Source organism: Rhinatrema bivittatum, chromosome 9, assembly GCF_901001135.1.
Source record: "Rhinatrema bivittatum chromosome 9, aRhiBiv1.1, whole genome shotgun sequence".
NCBI lineage: Eukaryota > Metazoa > Chordata > Amphibia > Gymnophiona > Rhinatrematidae > Rhinatrema > Rhinatrema bivittatum.
In genome coordinates this window covers 125,142,803-125,161,305 of record NC_042623.1, presented here as the reverse complement: position 1 = coordinate 125,161,305, position 18,503 = coordinate 125,142,803, and the positions used below count along the sequence as shown (strand labels likewise).

The 18,503-nt window shown below is 40.1% G+C and overlaps 1 protein-coding gene across 3 annotated transcripts in view; it reads right to left on the bottom strand.

Annotated features, from left to right (window-relative positions):
• Nucleotides 1–18,503, bottom strand: part of CHRM2 (cholinergic receptor muscarinic 2) — a 395,804-nt gene that overhangs the window by 60,034 nt on the left and 317,267 nt on the right. For 2 of the 3 annotated variants that reach the window (XM_029615737.1, XM_029615738.1), the window contains one exon: nt 11,706–16,110. The exons of the other annotated variant lie outside the window; for it this stretch is intronic. In XM_029615737.1, the coding sequence (XP_029471597.1) occupies nt 14,659–16,080 (1,422 nt within the window). In that variant the 5' untranslated portion in view covers nt 16,081–16,110 and the 3' untranslated portion in view covers nt 11,706–14,658. Of the gene's footprint in view, nt 1–11,705; nt 16,111–18,503 lie in introns of those variants that run through there. 3 annotated transcript variants of the gene reach the window in all.

Genomic DNA, 18,503 nt, shown 5'->3' with positions numbered 1-18,503 from the left:
ATTGTAAAATAAATAAAATAATGCTTGCATAGATCTGCTCATGACCATATACGGATGTATATACTGATGCATATATTTGCTTGAAATTTATCCTTTGTGTATGTGAGAGAGCACCTGTGTGAGAGACTGAGTGAGAGAGCCTATGTGTGTGAGGGAGATAAATTCAGTGTTTATAAATGAGCGAATGAATGTGTGAGTCAATGTGTTTGTGTGAGCCAGTACATGTATGTGTAAGAGATAGGATCTGTGTGTGTGAGAGAACCAGTGTATGAAAGAAGGCTGTGTGTGGGTGAGGGAGAGAGAGCCTTTGAGTATGTGTGTGACCCTGTGTATTTGTATGTGTGTGTGATAGACAGAGTGTGTGAGAGAATTAATAATGAATATGTCTGAATGTGTGTGAAAGAAAGAATGAATATGTGTGTTTTAGAGAGTGTATATATATGAGACAAGATAAAGTTTGTGCACCCTTCCCCTCACCCACTAATCCACGGCAATCTCAGAGTGACTGGAAATCAAAAGTTCCCAGGTATGGAGAGCAGAGGATTTTTTAAAATCCTTATTAATTTTAATTATTTGGTATTATTTGATGTGTGTGCTGTTGTGAAATATTTTCTTGGTGTTTGTAAATTTAAAAACATTTAATATACATAGTAACATGGTAATGATGGCAGAAAAGGACCAAATGGTTGATCCAGTCTACCCAGCCAGCTTCTTATGATAGTATCTGCTGCGTCGTGGAGGTTACCCCAAGTCTCTCTTAGGGATAGCAACTGCCACTCCATGCAGTTATTCAATGAGCCTTCTTAAAAATTCAGACAGTACTGATGTGTTTTGCTTATGGACTTGGGCTTAGAAGCAGTCCTCCACTTTTCACTTATGTCTGCTTATCAGTACCCCAGACTGTCAAAGTCAGAGCCTGTGTTGGTGGTCATCTGAATCCAATTCCTCTTCCACTGCCCCCACCTTGCCACCGCTGTCTGTTAGGTGCCCCGGCCCTCGGGGAATCAGGCCAGGTCCCCTCACCTGTGTGGGCAGGAAGCCCACTCCAGCATTCCCCGTGCTGCCGCGTCCCAGTGCGGTTCGCCACTATTGTGGCCTGCTTGTGGCGTTCCTGACGCCGACACTGCAGTGATCCCTGGGCCCCCTAGGCGTGTGCGCCTGGGCTGGATTTAAAGGGCCAACAGCAGGAAAGTTCCCCGCGGCCCGGGTTGATGACGTCAGGCAAGGCCTTGCCATCTCCTCCTCGCCTCTGCAACAGGTCCAGCTCCTGGTGAGTGCGTGTTGTCTGCATCCTGATCCCACATTCCTGTGGTTCTTCTGTCTCCTGTTCTGGATCCTGCTCCTACTCCAGCCCTAGTCCTGTTCCAGCTCCTGCCTCCGTCTAGCTCCACCTCATTCCAGCTTCCTTGGATTGATCTTCTGGCTCCGACCCTGTCTGTCTCCTGTTTATCCACTGCCTGCCCTGATTTTCAGCCTGATTCTTCATTTCTGCTTGTCCGCTGCCTGCCCTGATCTCCAGCCTGGTCCTATGTCTCTGCTTGTTCACTGCCTGCCCAGACCTCGGCCTGGCCTCCACTTCATGTAGCCTTCTGCCTGCCGTCTGAGAGACCTGCGCCTAAGTCTTGCTGGCCCTGGCACCCAAGGGCTCAACCCACGGGGAATGTGGGCTGGTATAGGTGACGGTCCTGTTGGGTTCTCTCTCCCAAAACCGCCTCCTGATGATGAGGACCACCAGGGGTTTGGTGGTGGCAACAACCTCGTCTCAGCTCAAGGGTCCATCTTCCTTACACTGTCAAAGTGGAGTGTGATGTAGTTGCGTCAAAAGCATCAAGGCTTATTGGTTAAGGGTAGTACTCCTTTGCCTTCTTTTAAGGGTAGTAATGTCTGTGCAGGTTACCCCCATGCTTATCAGGTCATGAGACCGTCAAAGTCGGGGCCCTCATTGGTTGTTTCATAAAAAGTATCAAGGCTTATTGGTTAAGGTTAGTAACTGCCACATCAGCAAGTTACAGCTATGCACCCTTTTCTTCATTTGCACTCTCTAACCTTTAGAGATCCACAGTGTTTATCCCATGCCCTTTTGAATTCTTGGCTGTTTTCATCTTCACCACCTCCTCTGGAAGGGCATTCCAGGCATCCATCACTCTCTCCATGAAGAAATATTTTCTGGTGTTGATTCTGAGTTGTCCCTCCTGGAATTTCATTTTGTGACCCCTTAGTACCTCTGATTTCTTTCCAATGGAAAAGATTTGAAGTTCATGCGTCATTAAAACCTTTCAGGTAATCTGAAGGTCTGAATCTTATCTCCCCTGCACCTCCTCTCTTCCAGGGTGTACATATTTAGATCCTTCAGTCTCTCCTCATAAGTCTTCTGATATTGACGCCACATTCTTTTGGTTGCCCTTCTCAGGACCACCTCCATTCTGTCTCTATCATTTTTGAGATACGGGCTCCAGAATTGAACATAGTACAGCCTCACCTCACCTCCTTTTTCTTACTGGTTATTCCTCTCTCTCTATGCAGCCCAGCATTCTTCTGGCTTTAGCTATTGCCTTGTCACATTGCTTTGTCATCTTCAGATCGCCAGACACTATCACCTCAAGATCCTTCTCTTGGTCTGTGCACATCAGTCTTTCACCCCCCATCGCATACAGCTCTTTTGGATTACCGCATCACAGATGCATGACTTTGCACTTCTTGGCATTGAATCTCAGCTGCCAAATATTCAACCACTCTTCAAGCTTTGAAGTGCTGAAAAAAGTGCAAAAAGTGGAATATAAAAATTGAAATAAATGGTCTCTAATTTAAAAAAAAAAAAAAAAAGGACAGGTAAAATGAAAATAATTAGCTACTGAATCACACAGGCCTGGATAGTGCAGATCTGATTAGTTGAGAGAGAACTATGAGCAAAACCACCCAGAAACCCTTGCTTCATGTCAGAGGTTAACCTTTCAGAGCCAGCTGCACTGAATACAGTAGGAGCTGCTTCTGAAAGGCAGTATAACAACAAACACAGAAACTATGGAAAGTAAAGCACGGCCAACAACTTTAGTAACAGAAATAGACAAGCTGCTGTGGAACCAGGACAACAGTGAATAAATAGGAAAGCATTTGTGGAATCATCATTTCACTATTAACTTTCCATTAATCAAATACTATTTACAATATTGCAGTCAGTGTAATGAGTCCAATGTGCTCATACTTTTCTGAGCTAAGAGAAGCACTGATTCAATTACTGTTCGAACAAATGTCTTTACAGTCCCTTTTCTGACAGTCTATAGCTCAACTTTACAGATCTTCCCATCTCTGCTGGGCATCATCGTGGAGATGATCCCCATTGGCCACTCATGCTGTGGGGCTGCTTGTCTTTAAGTAAAACAAGGTCACCCACCTGGAGTCCTGACTTACTATGTTGCCAATTATTGCAGAATTTTCAGGTATTCTCTCCTCCAGCGATCCTAAAATGTATTGGCAAGGCATTGAAGCCATTGCCATTTCTGTTTGTAAAGATCCTTGGTATCAAACTCTCTAAGTGGTGCCAGATTTACATCAAACTTTTGAGTAAGAATTGTAGCAGGAGTCAAGATGGTTGGAGATTCCAGGTCTATAGATACAGTAACCAAGGTTCTGGCATTGATCATGGCTGAGAATACAACTATAAGAAGTGTTAAAATGAGCATTGCCCAATTTGAAACCTGATTGACGCAGTGTGTTCTTAGTGATTTTGTAATTAGAATACTGAGAACCAGCGAAGTCACCTGAAGAAATATTTCTGCATCTAGTTCAGGATTTATTATTTCAAAGCAGACTGGTGAACTTGGTGCTGTGTTGCCACAGCTCCAAAAATATTCAGACCCTGTCAACTATGTAATATGCATTAGGTGTACTGCAAAAGACCCCATGGCATTGTCCACCCTATTTTGGAGGAGCTGCATTGGTTGCCAATTAAATGGCAAATCCAGTTTAAATTGTGACAATGGTGTACAAATGTCCTAATAGGAGACATCCTTTTTATTTAGCACATTTACTGACTCCACACAATCCTCTCAGAAATTGGCATTCCTTGTAATGGGATCTTCTGGTGGTACCCTGACCATCAGCAGCTACATTTATTTATTTATTTAAAATATATAAATCCTGGTTGATAATCAATTCTCGGCAGGTAACAGAAAAGCATACATAAACCATGAAACATGGATATATTAAAACAAATGATAGAAGTTACAAATAAAAAACTAAGCAAAGATGTCAAAATGCTTAAATAACAGCTGTGTAATTGTTAGGTTGTATATGCAAATTGATTACAGCAATACCATCATTCGGACCAGAGGTTAAACATCAAATTAGTGCTATCTATTAAATATCAAATTAGTGCTATCCATCCATTGAAAGCCAAAGTAAAAAGGTAGGCTTTTAACTGCTTCCTGAAATGAGGAAATGAAGTTTGTTCTTAAGCTCTTCAAAGAGAACATTCCATAACAAAAAGCCTGTAACTCCAAACAAGCATTCGTGGGACTTGGAAAGATGAACCGATTTAACTAAAAGGATGCTCAATAAGTTCCAAAAAGATAAACAGAGAATGCGACAAGGATGATATATTTTCAAAACAGTGTTGAAGCACTATGGGGCCAAACCATTCATGGCTTTATAAATCAAGGTAAGAACCTTGGTCTTGATCTATGGGGAGCCAATGCAAATTCACTAAGGCCTGGATTTATCAAAATGCACTAAATATTGCATGTGATAGGAAAAGGGGTGTGTTTTATGGTAATAGGCAGTTTATTGCAATTTGTGCTAATACCTATGCCACTGGAGAGCCATCTTAGCTATTGGGGCCCTCCTACAATGAGAGAGAGAGAGAGAGAGAGAGAGAGAGAGAGAGAACCTAGCCATAATGCCCTCACACTAGATAGGTATTTATATCTCTATGGGAGGCCCACCTAGTCACTCGAGGTGAGGTTTAGGTATTAGTGTAGGGTTTAAGGGCCACTTTGACATTCAAAGTAAGATTTACGAACAGAACAGTGCTCTCTTCTGAAGATTTGATGACCTTTGGAGTGAGGAAACTCACCCAAAGATGAGATTTGAGCATCAAGCTAGGATGAGAGAACATTGTACAAATCTCATCTTTGGGTGAGTTTCTTCACTCCAAAGGTCATCAAATCTTCAGAAGAGAGCACTGTTCTGTTCGTACATTTCACTTTGAATGTCAAAGTGGCCCCTAAACCCTACACTAATACCTAAACCTCACTTCGAGTGACTAGGTGGCCCTCCCATAGTGATATAAATACCTATCTAGTGTGAGGGCATTTTGGCTAGGTTCTCTTTCTATCTCTCCCTCCCTCCCTCTCCCCCCCACAGTGGTTGTAGGAGGGTCCCAATAGCTAAATATCCTTCTCATTTGCATCACCCCAAACATAATGGCATTTTTTGCATGCGAAAACGCCATATAGCCTCAGATAGTTGTAAGGGGAGGAGCCAAGATGGTGGCATGTTAGAAGCTGTGTTCAGACAGCGAGCCTTACCTGCGGTTTCTTTGTAGAATTTCCCTGAATATACCTTTAAACGCAAGGGTAGGGTAAGGGTTTATCTTCCTGAAACACTTTACCCTACCAATGAACAGCTGATTACAGCTTACATGTCTGTTCTGACTGCACAACAAGGTGCTGAGGATGCTGATGCTGCCCTCAGTGAAGGAGCACCATGGGCATCCACGGAAGAAGCATCTTTGAGCCCTTTAGATTAGCGTGCTCCCCTGGCACATAGGTATGATTCAACTAGCAGCCCTGCGGTGCCTAGCAGTGATGTTGCTGGAGCAACTGTGTCGGAGGGTGCTAGTGCAACACCGGCATTGATGTGGCAAGGATCGGACCTGCTGGATGAAGAGTGTCAGGGAGAGAATTCAGATGTTTTTTAGATTCTCCCCATGAATCCACAAGTCTTGGATGAGATGGGTGAAATTGAGGGCATGCTCATCACGGAATTGCCCTGGGATGATTCTGTTCCAGCACGCAGTGAGTTATTTGCAATTCCTATACAACCAGAGGTTGTGACTCTGGATTCCCTTTGGGAGCTGATAACAGGCTTTAGGAAATCTCTAAATGCTTGCTCTTCTAAGACCGATACTCTTTCTACTAAATTGGAGCAGATGGAAGAAATGTTTGATGGTCAAATTGCTACCATTAATGATAAAGACTCTGTAATGAAAACTGATATTAAGGATATTTAAGCCTTTCAAACTGCTTCTACTAGAGATTATAATGTGTTATTCAAAAGGATCAAGCAACTTGAAAATTATACAAGACATTTAAATTTATGTCTCAAATTTTCCCAAGGTTATGGGAGAAACTTCAGATATAACTTAATTATCATCTATAAATAAATTGAACTTTCTCACTTTGGCTTCTTCTGGTGTAGTTATCCAAACATCTAAGGCTCAATCTTTATGTATTTCCTAATTTAGCTAACTTTTTTCAAGGCTTTTCATTTGATGTTCTTGAGTGTTCAATTCTGTTAGTCTCCTTCATATCTTCGCAGGACGTGAGCAACATTATGAGGAAATAGTTTAGGAATGTGTCTTCTTTATTTTATAGTCAATATGTTTGGATTTTCCCAGACCTAGCATGAGTAACTCAAGAAAGAAGAAAGGGTTTTCTTATTTTTAGACAAGAGGCAGTTTCCTTTGGATGCTCTTTCACCCTGCATTTCCTTATAAATGCTTTATTAAGTATCAAAATGATTGTTTTCTTTTTTTTTCTCCTGAGCAATTAAGAGCATTTCTTGACTCCAGAAGGCCTTTAACTTAATCTCTAGTGTCTTCTTAGGATTGGGCATATATGTATTTGTAATCTGAAACATGCTAAGATGGTTTCTTCCTACTTTTTCTTTTCCTTTCATAACTCCTTGTGGTTTCTGACTCCCTCCATAATTTTGTTATTTTTTAAATTATGGATGAAGAAATGGGTAATTGTTACTGATTTTTTAACTTTTTCTTTTTATATTCTTTGTTTATTCATTCATGCATTTCCAAGCGAAGTTAATTCTTTGTTTATTAATGTAAAATTATTATAAATAAAAAGTTAAAAAAGATAGGTATAATATGATCTCCAATTGGTGCTAAGGTGATCAAACCTGCAGCAGCATTCTTAACCACTCTAATGCTTTCAAAATGGAAGATGGAAGACTCAGGTATAGTAAAATGAAGGGTTTTTTTTTTTTAGTATTGGACAAATGGAGGCAGTTTTCAAAGATCTAGATAAGTGTCCCTTTGAGAGAGACATATTGACTAGATTAGAAATGAAGCTACTAAAATCTGAGCTTTCATCAGGACATTTGAACAGAAGTACATGGGATAAAGATTGGTGTTCAAACTTGCAATATCCTCTGAAATTTGGACTCACAAAATTGCATTTAATGTGGAAGGGCCTTTAATTGTTCATTAATTATCTTGTATTAACTGGTTTGTTTATTAATCACCTTATTTCATACTTGCAAATGTAAAGCCCTGTTGCTATCTTTATGTTAAATGGAAACCGATATGATGTTACTAAACAAATGTCGGTATGGAAAAATCTGCAAATAAATAAAATAAAATAATTTGGAATGATGTTCCAATTCATATTTGAACTGAATCTCATTATGCTATTTTCAGAAAGCATTTAAAGACTTACTTCTTTGCCAAAGCCTTTTCGAAGGAAATCCTGGGCTGTAATATAGTATGGACAGTTGAGTTTTTAGCTATTGAGTTAAGTAGTTGCTAGAGCAGTAGTTCTCATCCTTTTTTATGTTACTGCACACCCGCCACTGGTTCACTTTGTTGTTTCACACCATCACCTACCCTCTCCTCTCCTCCCTCCATGCATCATCACTTTCCTTTCCTTCCTGGCATGACCAAGTCCCTTCACTCCTCTCCACTCTCCTAGACATCACCACCTTCCCTTCTCTCTCTGTCCCCCGCCCCTTGGCATCATCATTTGCACTTCCCTCTTCTTCAAATGGCATCACCACCTTCCCTCCCCACCTCAGTATCAAGTCCAGCTGACAAAGGAATCAGGTGAGCAGCTGCTGCCTCCTCTACAGACTTCTTTTTGAAGTCAGAATGCACAAGATCAGCTGATCTCATGAGACTACAGGGCCCCACACATTTCTAACGTGAGGAAAAAGCCGGCAGAGCAGAGCAAGAACAGCAGCAGATAAGATGTGCTGCTTACTGACTTACTGACTCTTGCAGATGGTGGACCAGAGGCAATTGTGTAGGGAATGGAGGGAAGTGATCAAGAATCTGTCTTGAGCAAGAGCAATTGTGACCCCTCTCTGGTATATCTGTGGGGGGGGGGGGTCCCCCATGGCACACTAATATGCCACAACTTGCTGGTTGAGAACCCCTGTGATTGGAGAATAGGTTTAGGCATTTTATGCCGGAGGGGATAGATGAGGGTGAAGAGGTATTGATTTTCAATGTGATTTGTATTGGATATGGGAGGGGGGAGGGTGGGGAAAGTGTTATGGATTGATTTTTCTTTTAGGTATAATCTTAGGGATAGTTTTATTTTGTATGTATTTGCCTCTAGATCCTTGTGACTTTAGGTGGAGAGAAAATATAGTAAATGAATAAAATAATCTGATGCACAAAATAACTCCTAGATATGACTCTGTATTACTATAAAGTGCAGTAGAGCATCTTTTATATGGAATGGTTAGAACCAAGAAGTTCTGGATAATGAATTTTTTTGGATAACAGAATTTCTCCCTCCTCTCCCCCACATCCCAACCTGGTCCAATTCTTCTCTTACCCACGGTTCCTGCCAACTGTACTTCTTTCTCCCACATGGTTTACTGTTCAGATCAGCTGTTTGAAGCATGTGGGAGAAAAGCCTAGCCAGAGCTCTATTTTCCAGATCATAGATGCTGCTGGATAATGGATGTATAAATGTATCAAAGGTGCTGTATTGCAGTAGTTTCTATTTAGAACAATTCCAGGTGTATTTATAAGAATTTAGAAGACTTTGCACCTAGCTTCTTCCTTCAAATATTAGTTCACAGATTTCTTGTTAGTTTGAATACAGATACTGTAGGTTGAATGTTTCAAGCTATCCTTTCTCTTCTCATTCTTCTACTAATATTCTGCATTTTTTGTGGATCCCATCTAATGGCTTGGGAAGTATTTCTCTTGAGTTATCAATTCTTGTGTAACTACTGTTATTTTTCTGCTTCATAAGTTCCTATTCAACATGCATCGGACCAGTGTGTTGCAATACTGTTATCATTAGAAAGAATAAATCATATAAAACTACAGAAAAAAGTGTTTTGACATATGTTCCCTTTTTTGAAATATGCTTTACATACTATTAGGATCTCTTTCCCTTACAAAGTAAAGGCATAAAGACCTAAGGAATGCCTCAAACATCTACTGTATCGTATTAGATCAACATTTTTAATTATGCTTATTTTATTTTGTTATATTATTTTTAATTTGTTGAATTTCTTCTTTATTTTATTGCTTTCATTCGATTTGGTTTTATTCAGGTGTTGTATTATTTCTTTTATTGTCTGCTTTGAATTCCTGTACATTATTTTGATTTACTTTATAAGAAATGTGATCAGTCTAGACAAATAATAAAAATGTCTCCATAATGTGGCATTATAGTCTCACTGGCAAGTTATAGGAAATTAGATAAGGAATGCAGGAAATTAGATTGAGAAAATTTAGAAAAAAAAGGATTATTGTTTTTCAAGTGGTATATAAGAACTTTTAAATAAATAAAAAATAAATAAAAATATTGAGTCTTTAACGGCATATTGCCCCTTTACTTTTTTTTCTCTAAGGATATCTCAAGTATCATGAGTTTGATTTGTTTTACCATCTCAGTTCTATGTGACAATTGATCATGTATATTGCTTGTTACCCACCTAGAACTGTGATTTTGTAAGGTACAACTTCAGCACTGCAAGAAAAGTTTACCGCATCGAATATGTAAATAAACATTTTATATCATCATTATTCAGTCATATTAAGGCTCACATTTATATGCTTGAAATTTTTCAGGGATAATTTTCAAAGCATTTATGGGCATAAAACATAGGTTTATGCATGTAAGCCGTTTGTTATAAAATTGCCTGGGGTTTACATGCATGGCATTTTGCTTTTAAAATGTATGCACATAAATTCACATGCATAAGTTATATCATACAAAGAGCAGGTGTAACTTTGGGTGGGTGAAATCTTCAAAGCAAATTTACATATTTACATATTACAAATGTGCATCATTTACACCTATTTTCAAAGTGAACTTATGTGTATAACTGCCACATAATTTACCCATGCTGTCATAAAATTATCCCCTCTATATGCAGTAGTCATGAAAAAACATTCTTAATTGTGTACTGCTACTATGTTAATGGTATTTATCTGATTTATGCATAAAAAATTGCTAATAATTTAGTGTCATAAAAACATTTTACTTTTGATAATTATATTTATGGCATTTTTACATGTTGAACTATACTTTATAACTGAAATAGAATTTGAAGTTTTAAAATTATATATATTTTCTACAACATGCAAAATGCAGTAAAAGTTTTCCTCTATAACATAAATGGATCTGGTACAAGGGATAATGGGGACAGAACCATTTGGCAATGGAGATTCTAATGCAATCAAATTTGAGATAATTACCGTAGGGAAAATAAAACTACAATAAAAACATGTAACTTTAAAAAGGGAGGCTATGATAAGATAAGGAAACTAAAAAGAGCAGTTCCAAAGGTTAAAAGTCTGCATGAGATTGGAGAATATTTTAAAACTTCATTATGGAATCCTAGATAAAATGTATTCCACAAATTAAAAAAGTAAAAAGAAGAATAAGCATCCACCAGCATGGCTAAAAGGTGCTATGAAAGAGGCTATCAAATCCAATAGGCATATTTTGAAAAAATTAGAAAATTAAGCACTGCCAGAATAAATGTAAACTGTTAATAAGGCAGGCCAAGAGAGAAATGGAGAGACTTGCAAAGAAGCAAAAGCTTATAATAGTACTTTTTTCTCTAAGAGTCAGTTGGACCATTACATAACTTGGGCCTGGGGAGGGGGCAGTAAAAGGGCATTCAGAGAGGATAAGGCCATAACAGAAAAAACTACATTATTCTGTATTTCTGTCTTTACTGGGGAGGATGTAGAAGAGATATGCCTGAACTATTCTTTGTAGGTGATGATTCAGAGCGACTGAATCAAACCTTTGTAAATCAGGAAGAGGTACTAAAGCAAATTGACAAATGAAATAGTAGGAAATCACTGGGATCTGATGGTATTCATTTTGAAGTTCTAACAGAACTTAAATATGAAATTGCAGAACTGCTACTGACAATATGTAACCTATTATTCAAATCTGTCTCTGGAGGGGAAAAAATTTAATGCTATTTTTCAAGACGTGCTCAAGGGACGACCCAAATAACTACAGACCACTGAACCTGGTATTGGAGCTGGGTAAATGGTGGAAGCTATTGTAGAGCAAAATTTTTGGTCTTATAGATATCATGGCTTAATGTGGAAGAGGCAGCATACATTTAGCAAAGCAAGATCAAGCCTTTCTAACCTATTAGAATTCTTTGAAAGTGAAGTATGTGGATAAAGGTGAAATGATCAACATAGTGTATTTGGATTTTCAGAAGGCATTTGATAAAGTTCCTCATGAGAGACTCCTCAGAAAACTAAAAATCATTGGATAGGAGGCAATGACTTACTGTAGAATGGTAACTGGTTAAAAGATTGCAAGCAAAGAGTAAGACTAAATAGTCAGTTTTTCCAATGGAGAAAGGTAAATAGTGGTGTGCTCCAGAGATCTGTACTGAGATCAGTGTTACGTCATTTTTCATTAATGATCTGGGAAAGGGAGCAATAATGGAAGTGATCAAATTTTCAGATGATCTCACAAATATTAAAAGTGGTTCACACACAAGCAGACTGTGAAGAACTACAAAAGGAGCTTGAGAGATTGGAAAACTAGGCATATAAATGGCAAATGAAATTTAAAGTGAACAAGTGAACAATGATACACATATGGAAAAATAATCATAAATATACAGTACGTACACAATGCTCTGTTCCATATTAGGAGTCACTATATAGGAAAAGGATCCAAGTCATTATGGCAATAAATTAATACTGAAATCCTTAGCTCAGTTTGAGGCAGTGGTCGGAAAAGTAAATATAATGTTAGGAATTATTCAGAAAGGTATGGAGAATAAATTGTGGATATCATAATGCCTCTGTGTACATCTATGGTATGACCCCCATCTTGAGTAATATGTGTAATTCAGGTCGCCCCATCTCAAGAAAGATATAGCAGAATTACAAAAGGAACAATGATAAAGGGGATGGAAAGGCTCCCTTAAGAAGAATGTCTACACAGGTTAGGTCTCTGGGCTTAAAAGGGATTTGGTCAAGTTCTTGGAGATAAAGTCCATAAATAATTATTAGCCAGACAGACTTTGGGGGAAAGCCATCACGTGTCCCTGGAAATAAGCAACAAGAAATTGGATCTACTCTTTGAGATCTGCTGGGTACTTCTTAATGACCCTGATTGGCCACTATCTGAGACAAGATGCTGGACTCAATAGACGTCAACATATGTTCTTAGGTAGGTAAGTAAAAGTTAGTTTTTGGCACATTTTTCTTATTACTGTATACTGGACTGTTATCTTATAGAAAAGCATTCTTATCTGGCTTTGTTTATCTCTATTTTGTCAGTGATAAACTCCTTTATTGCTCTAATCCTACAATATATTATCTCAAACAAAGGTACCCCATATGAATTTAAAGCAACATGATCAATGCTTCATTTTTCTCTAGAAGGTATATAATTTCCACTTCATTGAAACTATGAGTATAAGTCACTGATTAACCTGGGGTTCTTCCTTTGACTTTTCTTATTGACTGAAGGAGTCCATTCTTGTATTTCAGTGATGTAGTTCTAGGAATTTTGGTTTGAATATTTAGATCTCAATGTTCACAGTGTATGATACCAGCTTTAAATATTTATTTTGGACACTTCAAGGTTGAAGAGAAGTTGTTTTCATGCTTAAGGGGTTACAGTGTAATATGGTCACTGTTCCTTGATGTCTTTGATTTTCTAATGGAACAATTGACAGGCTTCATTTAGTGTGTATAGTGGTTTGAACATTTAGAAGACCATTTTCAGCCCTCCTGCTTAGCTTTTAACCCCTTGGGTACTTGGTACTTGTGGGTCTGCCATGGATTTTGAAAGGGAAAGCACAGGGAGTTTCCATTTCAAACCCCACTGGCCAGCCAGTGCTATATGGAGGTTTTTCCATGCATACTTTGCAGATGAAAAGGTAGGCAGGAAAAATGAGGAGGAAGCCATGTGGGGATTGCAAAATGAAATCCATAAGTGTACTTTCATTGGCCTGCTACAGTCTCACCGCCAGGGCTGCCCATTTTCCCTGCCAAGAGTTTAGGGGGATTTTCTGTGGGTAAACGTGTTTAACCAAAAAAATCCCTTTGAAAATTGTCCTCTTAATGAAAAAGTATTTAAAAATGGGTCGGCTCAGTGACAGTGTTGCTCACTGCCATTTGGAGAGTCCCTGGTTTGATTTCCAGATCAGGTCTTCTACAACCCAATTCAACTGGGATTTGAGATGCCATGGAGGCAATGTTCAGTATCACAGGGGGAAGGAATCTTGCCGATTATTAAGGGAAACAGCTGGTGGCCAAATTTAGAACCCACCATACAAGGATCTAGAAGGAGCTCCCCAGTTCAGGGCTATTGTCGCAATGACCAGACTAGGAACAGTGGGGGCAAATCTTTTACAATAGGGGAAAAAATCCCAGGATAGTTGCAAATGAGGGCTCATAGGACCATAATCCTAGTTCCTGTTCCAATTGAGCTGGAAGAAAAAAGAGAAAGGAGGAACTACCAGGTCATTAAAAAAAATACTTAAAATGGATACTGGACAAACTTGCTCTCTTGCCATTCAACTTGATTTACATATTATATATATATAAGTAGTTATATATATTTTGCATATTTTTACTCTAACAATATACAAAAAGGTTAGGAATTAAATAACACTATGATGTACAATATGTTAAAGAATAGTTTTCTTTGCTTGCTCTTGCTAATGGCAAAGAGAGGCAAAGCTCTATGAATCAGTTATGGCTAGCCTTTACTACATCTCTCTTAATTAGACCCTGATCAAGTAATTAGCCACACTGTGAGCTTTGGGAGCAAATCCTCCTTATCATATTTTGGATTTGTTCAGTGCCTCATATATACCTTTTTCTCTTTACCTCTTATTGTTTGTTAAAGATTCCATACATTTGTTATTTTAAACACAGACACACCAAAAAAACTGATGGGTAATACACTCAGATTGACACATTATAGATTCACAAGCCCTTCTGAATGCTATGATAAAAGAATATGGATCTGTGTCCCAAGTTCACGTCTTCCACAGTTTTGTTTCTGCTTAAATTCCCCCTTCCCAGTATTTGTTGGCTGTGAATGTTCTCTGAGTTGTTAATGACTGAGTTGATCCACAAGTCAGTCTCAGAACTGGTTTTAGTGATTATACATTCCGTACGAGTGCAATGTGCTACGGTGTATCATTTGAACTTGGGACTTCTTCCATCTTCTTTTTCTTTTATCTGGTGGTTCCTATGTTCTTGTACTGACACATAAGAAGGTGCTTAAAGGTTTTCTTAAAAGTGGCATTGCACAGAGCATAGCAGGCAGGGTTTATAGTGCTATTGATATAGCACAGCCAGTAGCCTATAGTCCATACTGTATTGGGTACACAGATTGCACAGAAGGTGTTGATAAGCACCATCACATTATACGGAGTCCAGGTGATAATAAAAGCCAGCAAGATAGCCAAGATAGTCTTGGTGACCTTCTTTTCTCTGGATGGAGGAAGCTTCTTTTTTGCTGGTTGCTTGGTCATCTTGACAATTTTTTGGGCCACAGTGTTCTGTTTCTCTTCCCCATTCTGCCCATTGGTCCCTGGAACAATCTCTACTGTAGTATCAGTGGTAGCACTACAATCACTCCTTGGGGACTTAGTAACTATTCTGACGCATGTGATATTAGAGTTTTCCACTATGGAATGGGCTTGGGTAATGGAAGCTCTGGTGGTGGCTTCTTTGACTGAATCTTCTTCCTTCATGTTGGAAGCAACAACACTTACCGAAGTGGAGTCATTAGAGATCTCCTTCTCCTCCCCTATTCCCTCCATGCAATTTTCAGTCACAGTATTTCCAGTTGCTTTGCCATTTTTTATTTTGCTGTGCTCCAGCTCATTTTCATTAGTGGGGATGTTGTTATTGTTAGGTTTCACTATTTTACCTTGAACTAGACTGGGTGAAATTGGATCCTGACTTGGCACTGACTCTTTTATGTCTTTCTTTATCCTACTCTTGCTGGCACGTGATATCTGCCAATACAATATGGTCATGATTATGACAGGTAGATAAAATGCTGCAATAGCTGTACCAAATGTAACAGCAGGATTTGAAAAAAACTGAATGTAACATTCCCCATCACGAACTGTTCTTGTTCCAACGATGAACTGCCAAAAGAGAATTGCAGGTGCCCACAAAATGAAGGAAAGGACCCAAGCTGCTGCAATCATCATGCCTGCCATTTTGGTGGTTCGCCTTACTGGATAAGTCAATGGCTTTGTAACACAAAAGTACCTGTCAAAGCTGATGATAAGTAGATTCATGACAGATGCATTGCTGACCACATAGTCGAGGGCCAACCAGAGGTCACACACCACAGGGCCCAGGGGCCAGTAACCAATCACAGTGTAAAGAGTGTACAGATTCATGGAAAAGACACCAATGATCAAGTCAGCACATGCTAAACTAAACAGGAAATAATTGTTCACTGTCTGAAGATGTCTGTTGACTTTAATAGATAGCATAACCAAGATATTGCCAATGATGGTTACCAGACTGAGGGATCCAGCCACAATGACTATGAAGATCACCTCCACAGTTTTATAAGGACTCCTGAGTGTTGTCTCATTCCCTGCAGAAGGTTTTGTGTATGTTGAGTTATTCATTTCTGTGCGAGGATTGGTGGTAATTCACACCTGTAGAAGAGAAGAAACATCATTGCATCAACAGACTTTTGTAGTGCACCAGAAGATGCTAACAGAATTAAGCAGCTGTGATTAATGTTAACAAATCTGAATATTTTTTCTTATTATTTTGTTGCAAATAAATCATTTTTAATGAAGAATGTTTTGGAGGTAATAACTATGCTACTATTGCAAGGATATGGCACTAAAATCATGGCTGATACAGTGAGAGCAAAAAAAAATAAGAATGCTAGTCATATAATTCATGGTCCTATTTACTGAACATTTTCTCATAGATAAAAAATGAGAAAAAAATTTAGTAAATAGGCCCCTAAGTTTTGGGAGTACATAAGAACATAAGAAAATGCCATACTGGGTCAGACCAAGGGTCCATCAAGCCCAGCATCCTGTTTCCAACAGTGGCCAATCCAGGCCATAAGAACCTGGCAAGTACCCAAAAACTAAGTCTATTCCATGTAACCATTGCTAATGGCAGTGGCTATTCTCTAAGTGAACTTTGATTTGGACAAAAAGTACACAAATATTAATGAATATTTCTTTTTATAATATTTATCATTTATATGGCACAAATCAGCATAGATACTATTATACAAGAAAGTTTATTTGACTATAGTGTTCCTTTCTTGAAGAAATTACAATCTAAGGGGTCTATATACTAAAAGATTTTACCCATTTTGGGGATAATTTTGAAAGCCATCCCTGCAGTTCAGTTTGCTCATCCCTGACCAGGGATGAGCAAACTGAACTGCAGTGCCCCCTCACCCGTTTTGTTAAATCTTTCATGTGTGTGTGTGTGTGTGTGTGTGTGTATGTATATATATATATATATATATACTAGCAACTGTACCCGTTCTACGTCTGGGTGGTGAGCCTTTTTATTGGCACATATGCTCTTGTATGGAAGCGTTAGCTGAAAAGCAAAAACAAAATTGTTTTCACCCAGGGCAAGGGACGTGGAGGTACATTTGCTAAAGCCAGGGCTGGCAAAGTTTATTTACCAAGCTGTCTCTCGCACTCCCCCACACCCCCTCTCCTCGCTCATACACACATTCTCTCTCACCGGCATCACACTCCCCTCATATAGGCTCCCTCTCTCTGAAACCCACACTCAAGCATCCCTCCACCCACCCTCTCTTACCTCACGCTCTCTCTCACACACTCCCCCCCCCCCCTCTTACCAACCATGCTCTCTGTCACCCCCCCTCTCTCACACAGACATTCTGTCTATCCGGCATCCCCCATGCTCTCTCTCACACCCTCCTGCTCTCTCTCACCCTCCCCTCCCTGACACACATTCTCTCTCACCGGCATGCTGCGGGACCCACGCCGTTTGCGGCGAAGATGAAGGGCCGGCGCGCTTTTTGTGGCACACGGGGGCCTTCCATTTTTGCCTTGAGCAGAAATAGCAGTGGAGACCCCGGCATGCCTCGAATGGAGGGCATCCTATGGCACATGCTCCGTTTGCGGCGAAGATGAAGGCCCTGGTGCACCGATCGCGGCACATGGGGGCCTTCCCTTTTCGCCGCGAATGGTGTGCCGGGCCTTCATCTTCGCCGTGAACGGCACGTGCGCTGTGGGATGCGTTCCATTCGCGGCATGCCAGGGTCTCCTCTGCTATTTTCTGCCTGTCCCGCGATGGCTGCTGTCCTTCCGGTTTTGAATAGTCTTCTGGTGAGGGAGGAAATCGGCGAGGTGCGGGAGGAAATCTGCGGGAAGGAGGAATTCTGAGCAAATTCTGCATTCCGCAGTAGCGCAGAATTCCCCTAGGAGTACCTCTTGTAGCTGGTGTTGTGACATGGCCGCTGTATGGCATGTTTGAGCCTCCAAGGTGGCCAGGGAGCCACCTGCGCCATCTATCGGCGGGCTGGGGAACATGCACGAGCACTGACAGACACACTGCCAAGCCCGATATATTATGGATATATATATATATAACCTAGATTTGTGGCCTGGTGTTGCCAACCAACCTGCTCCTGAACGAGTTGCCAAACAATGAGGCAATTATGCTGCCAACCAGTGACTCACACACGCACACACATACACTCTCTCTCTTCTCTCTCTCACAGACACATACACACATTCTGCTGTTGTGCTGCTGCTGCTTATGTGCTCACTTAGAGGCCAATTTTTAAAAGCCTGGAGTTCGTAAATCCCAGGAGATTCACATGTGGCAGGGCTGTGTACATGCTGAGTGCATTTTCAGAGCAGCCTGGCCATGCACATATCTCCCAGTACATGCAGAAGGGCTGGGTTTCTTAAACGGGGTGGGGTCTGTGCAGGGTGGTGGCAGGGCGGGGCCATTAGGTGCTGTCCTGGTAAAGAGCGTGCCTGCCACCTGGCCGGCATGCTGAATTTACTTCAGCTCTTCAACTGAAGTAAGTTTA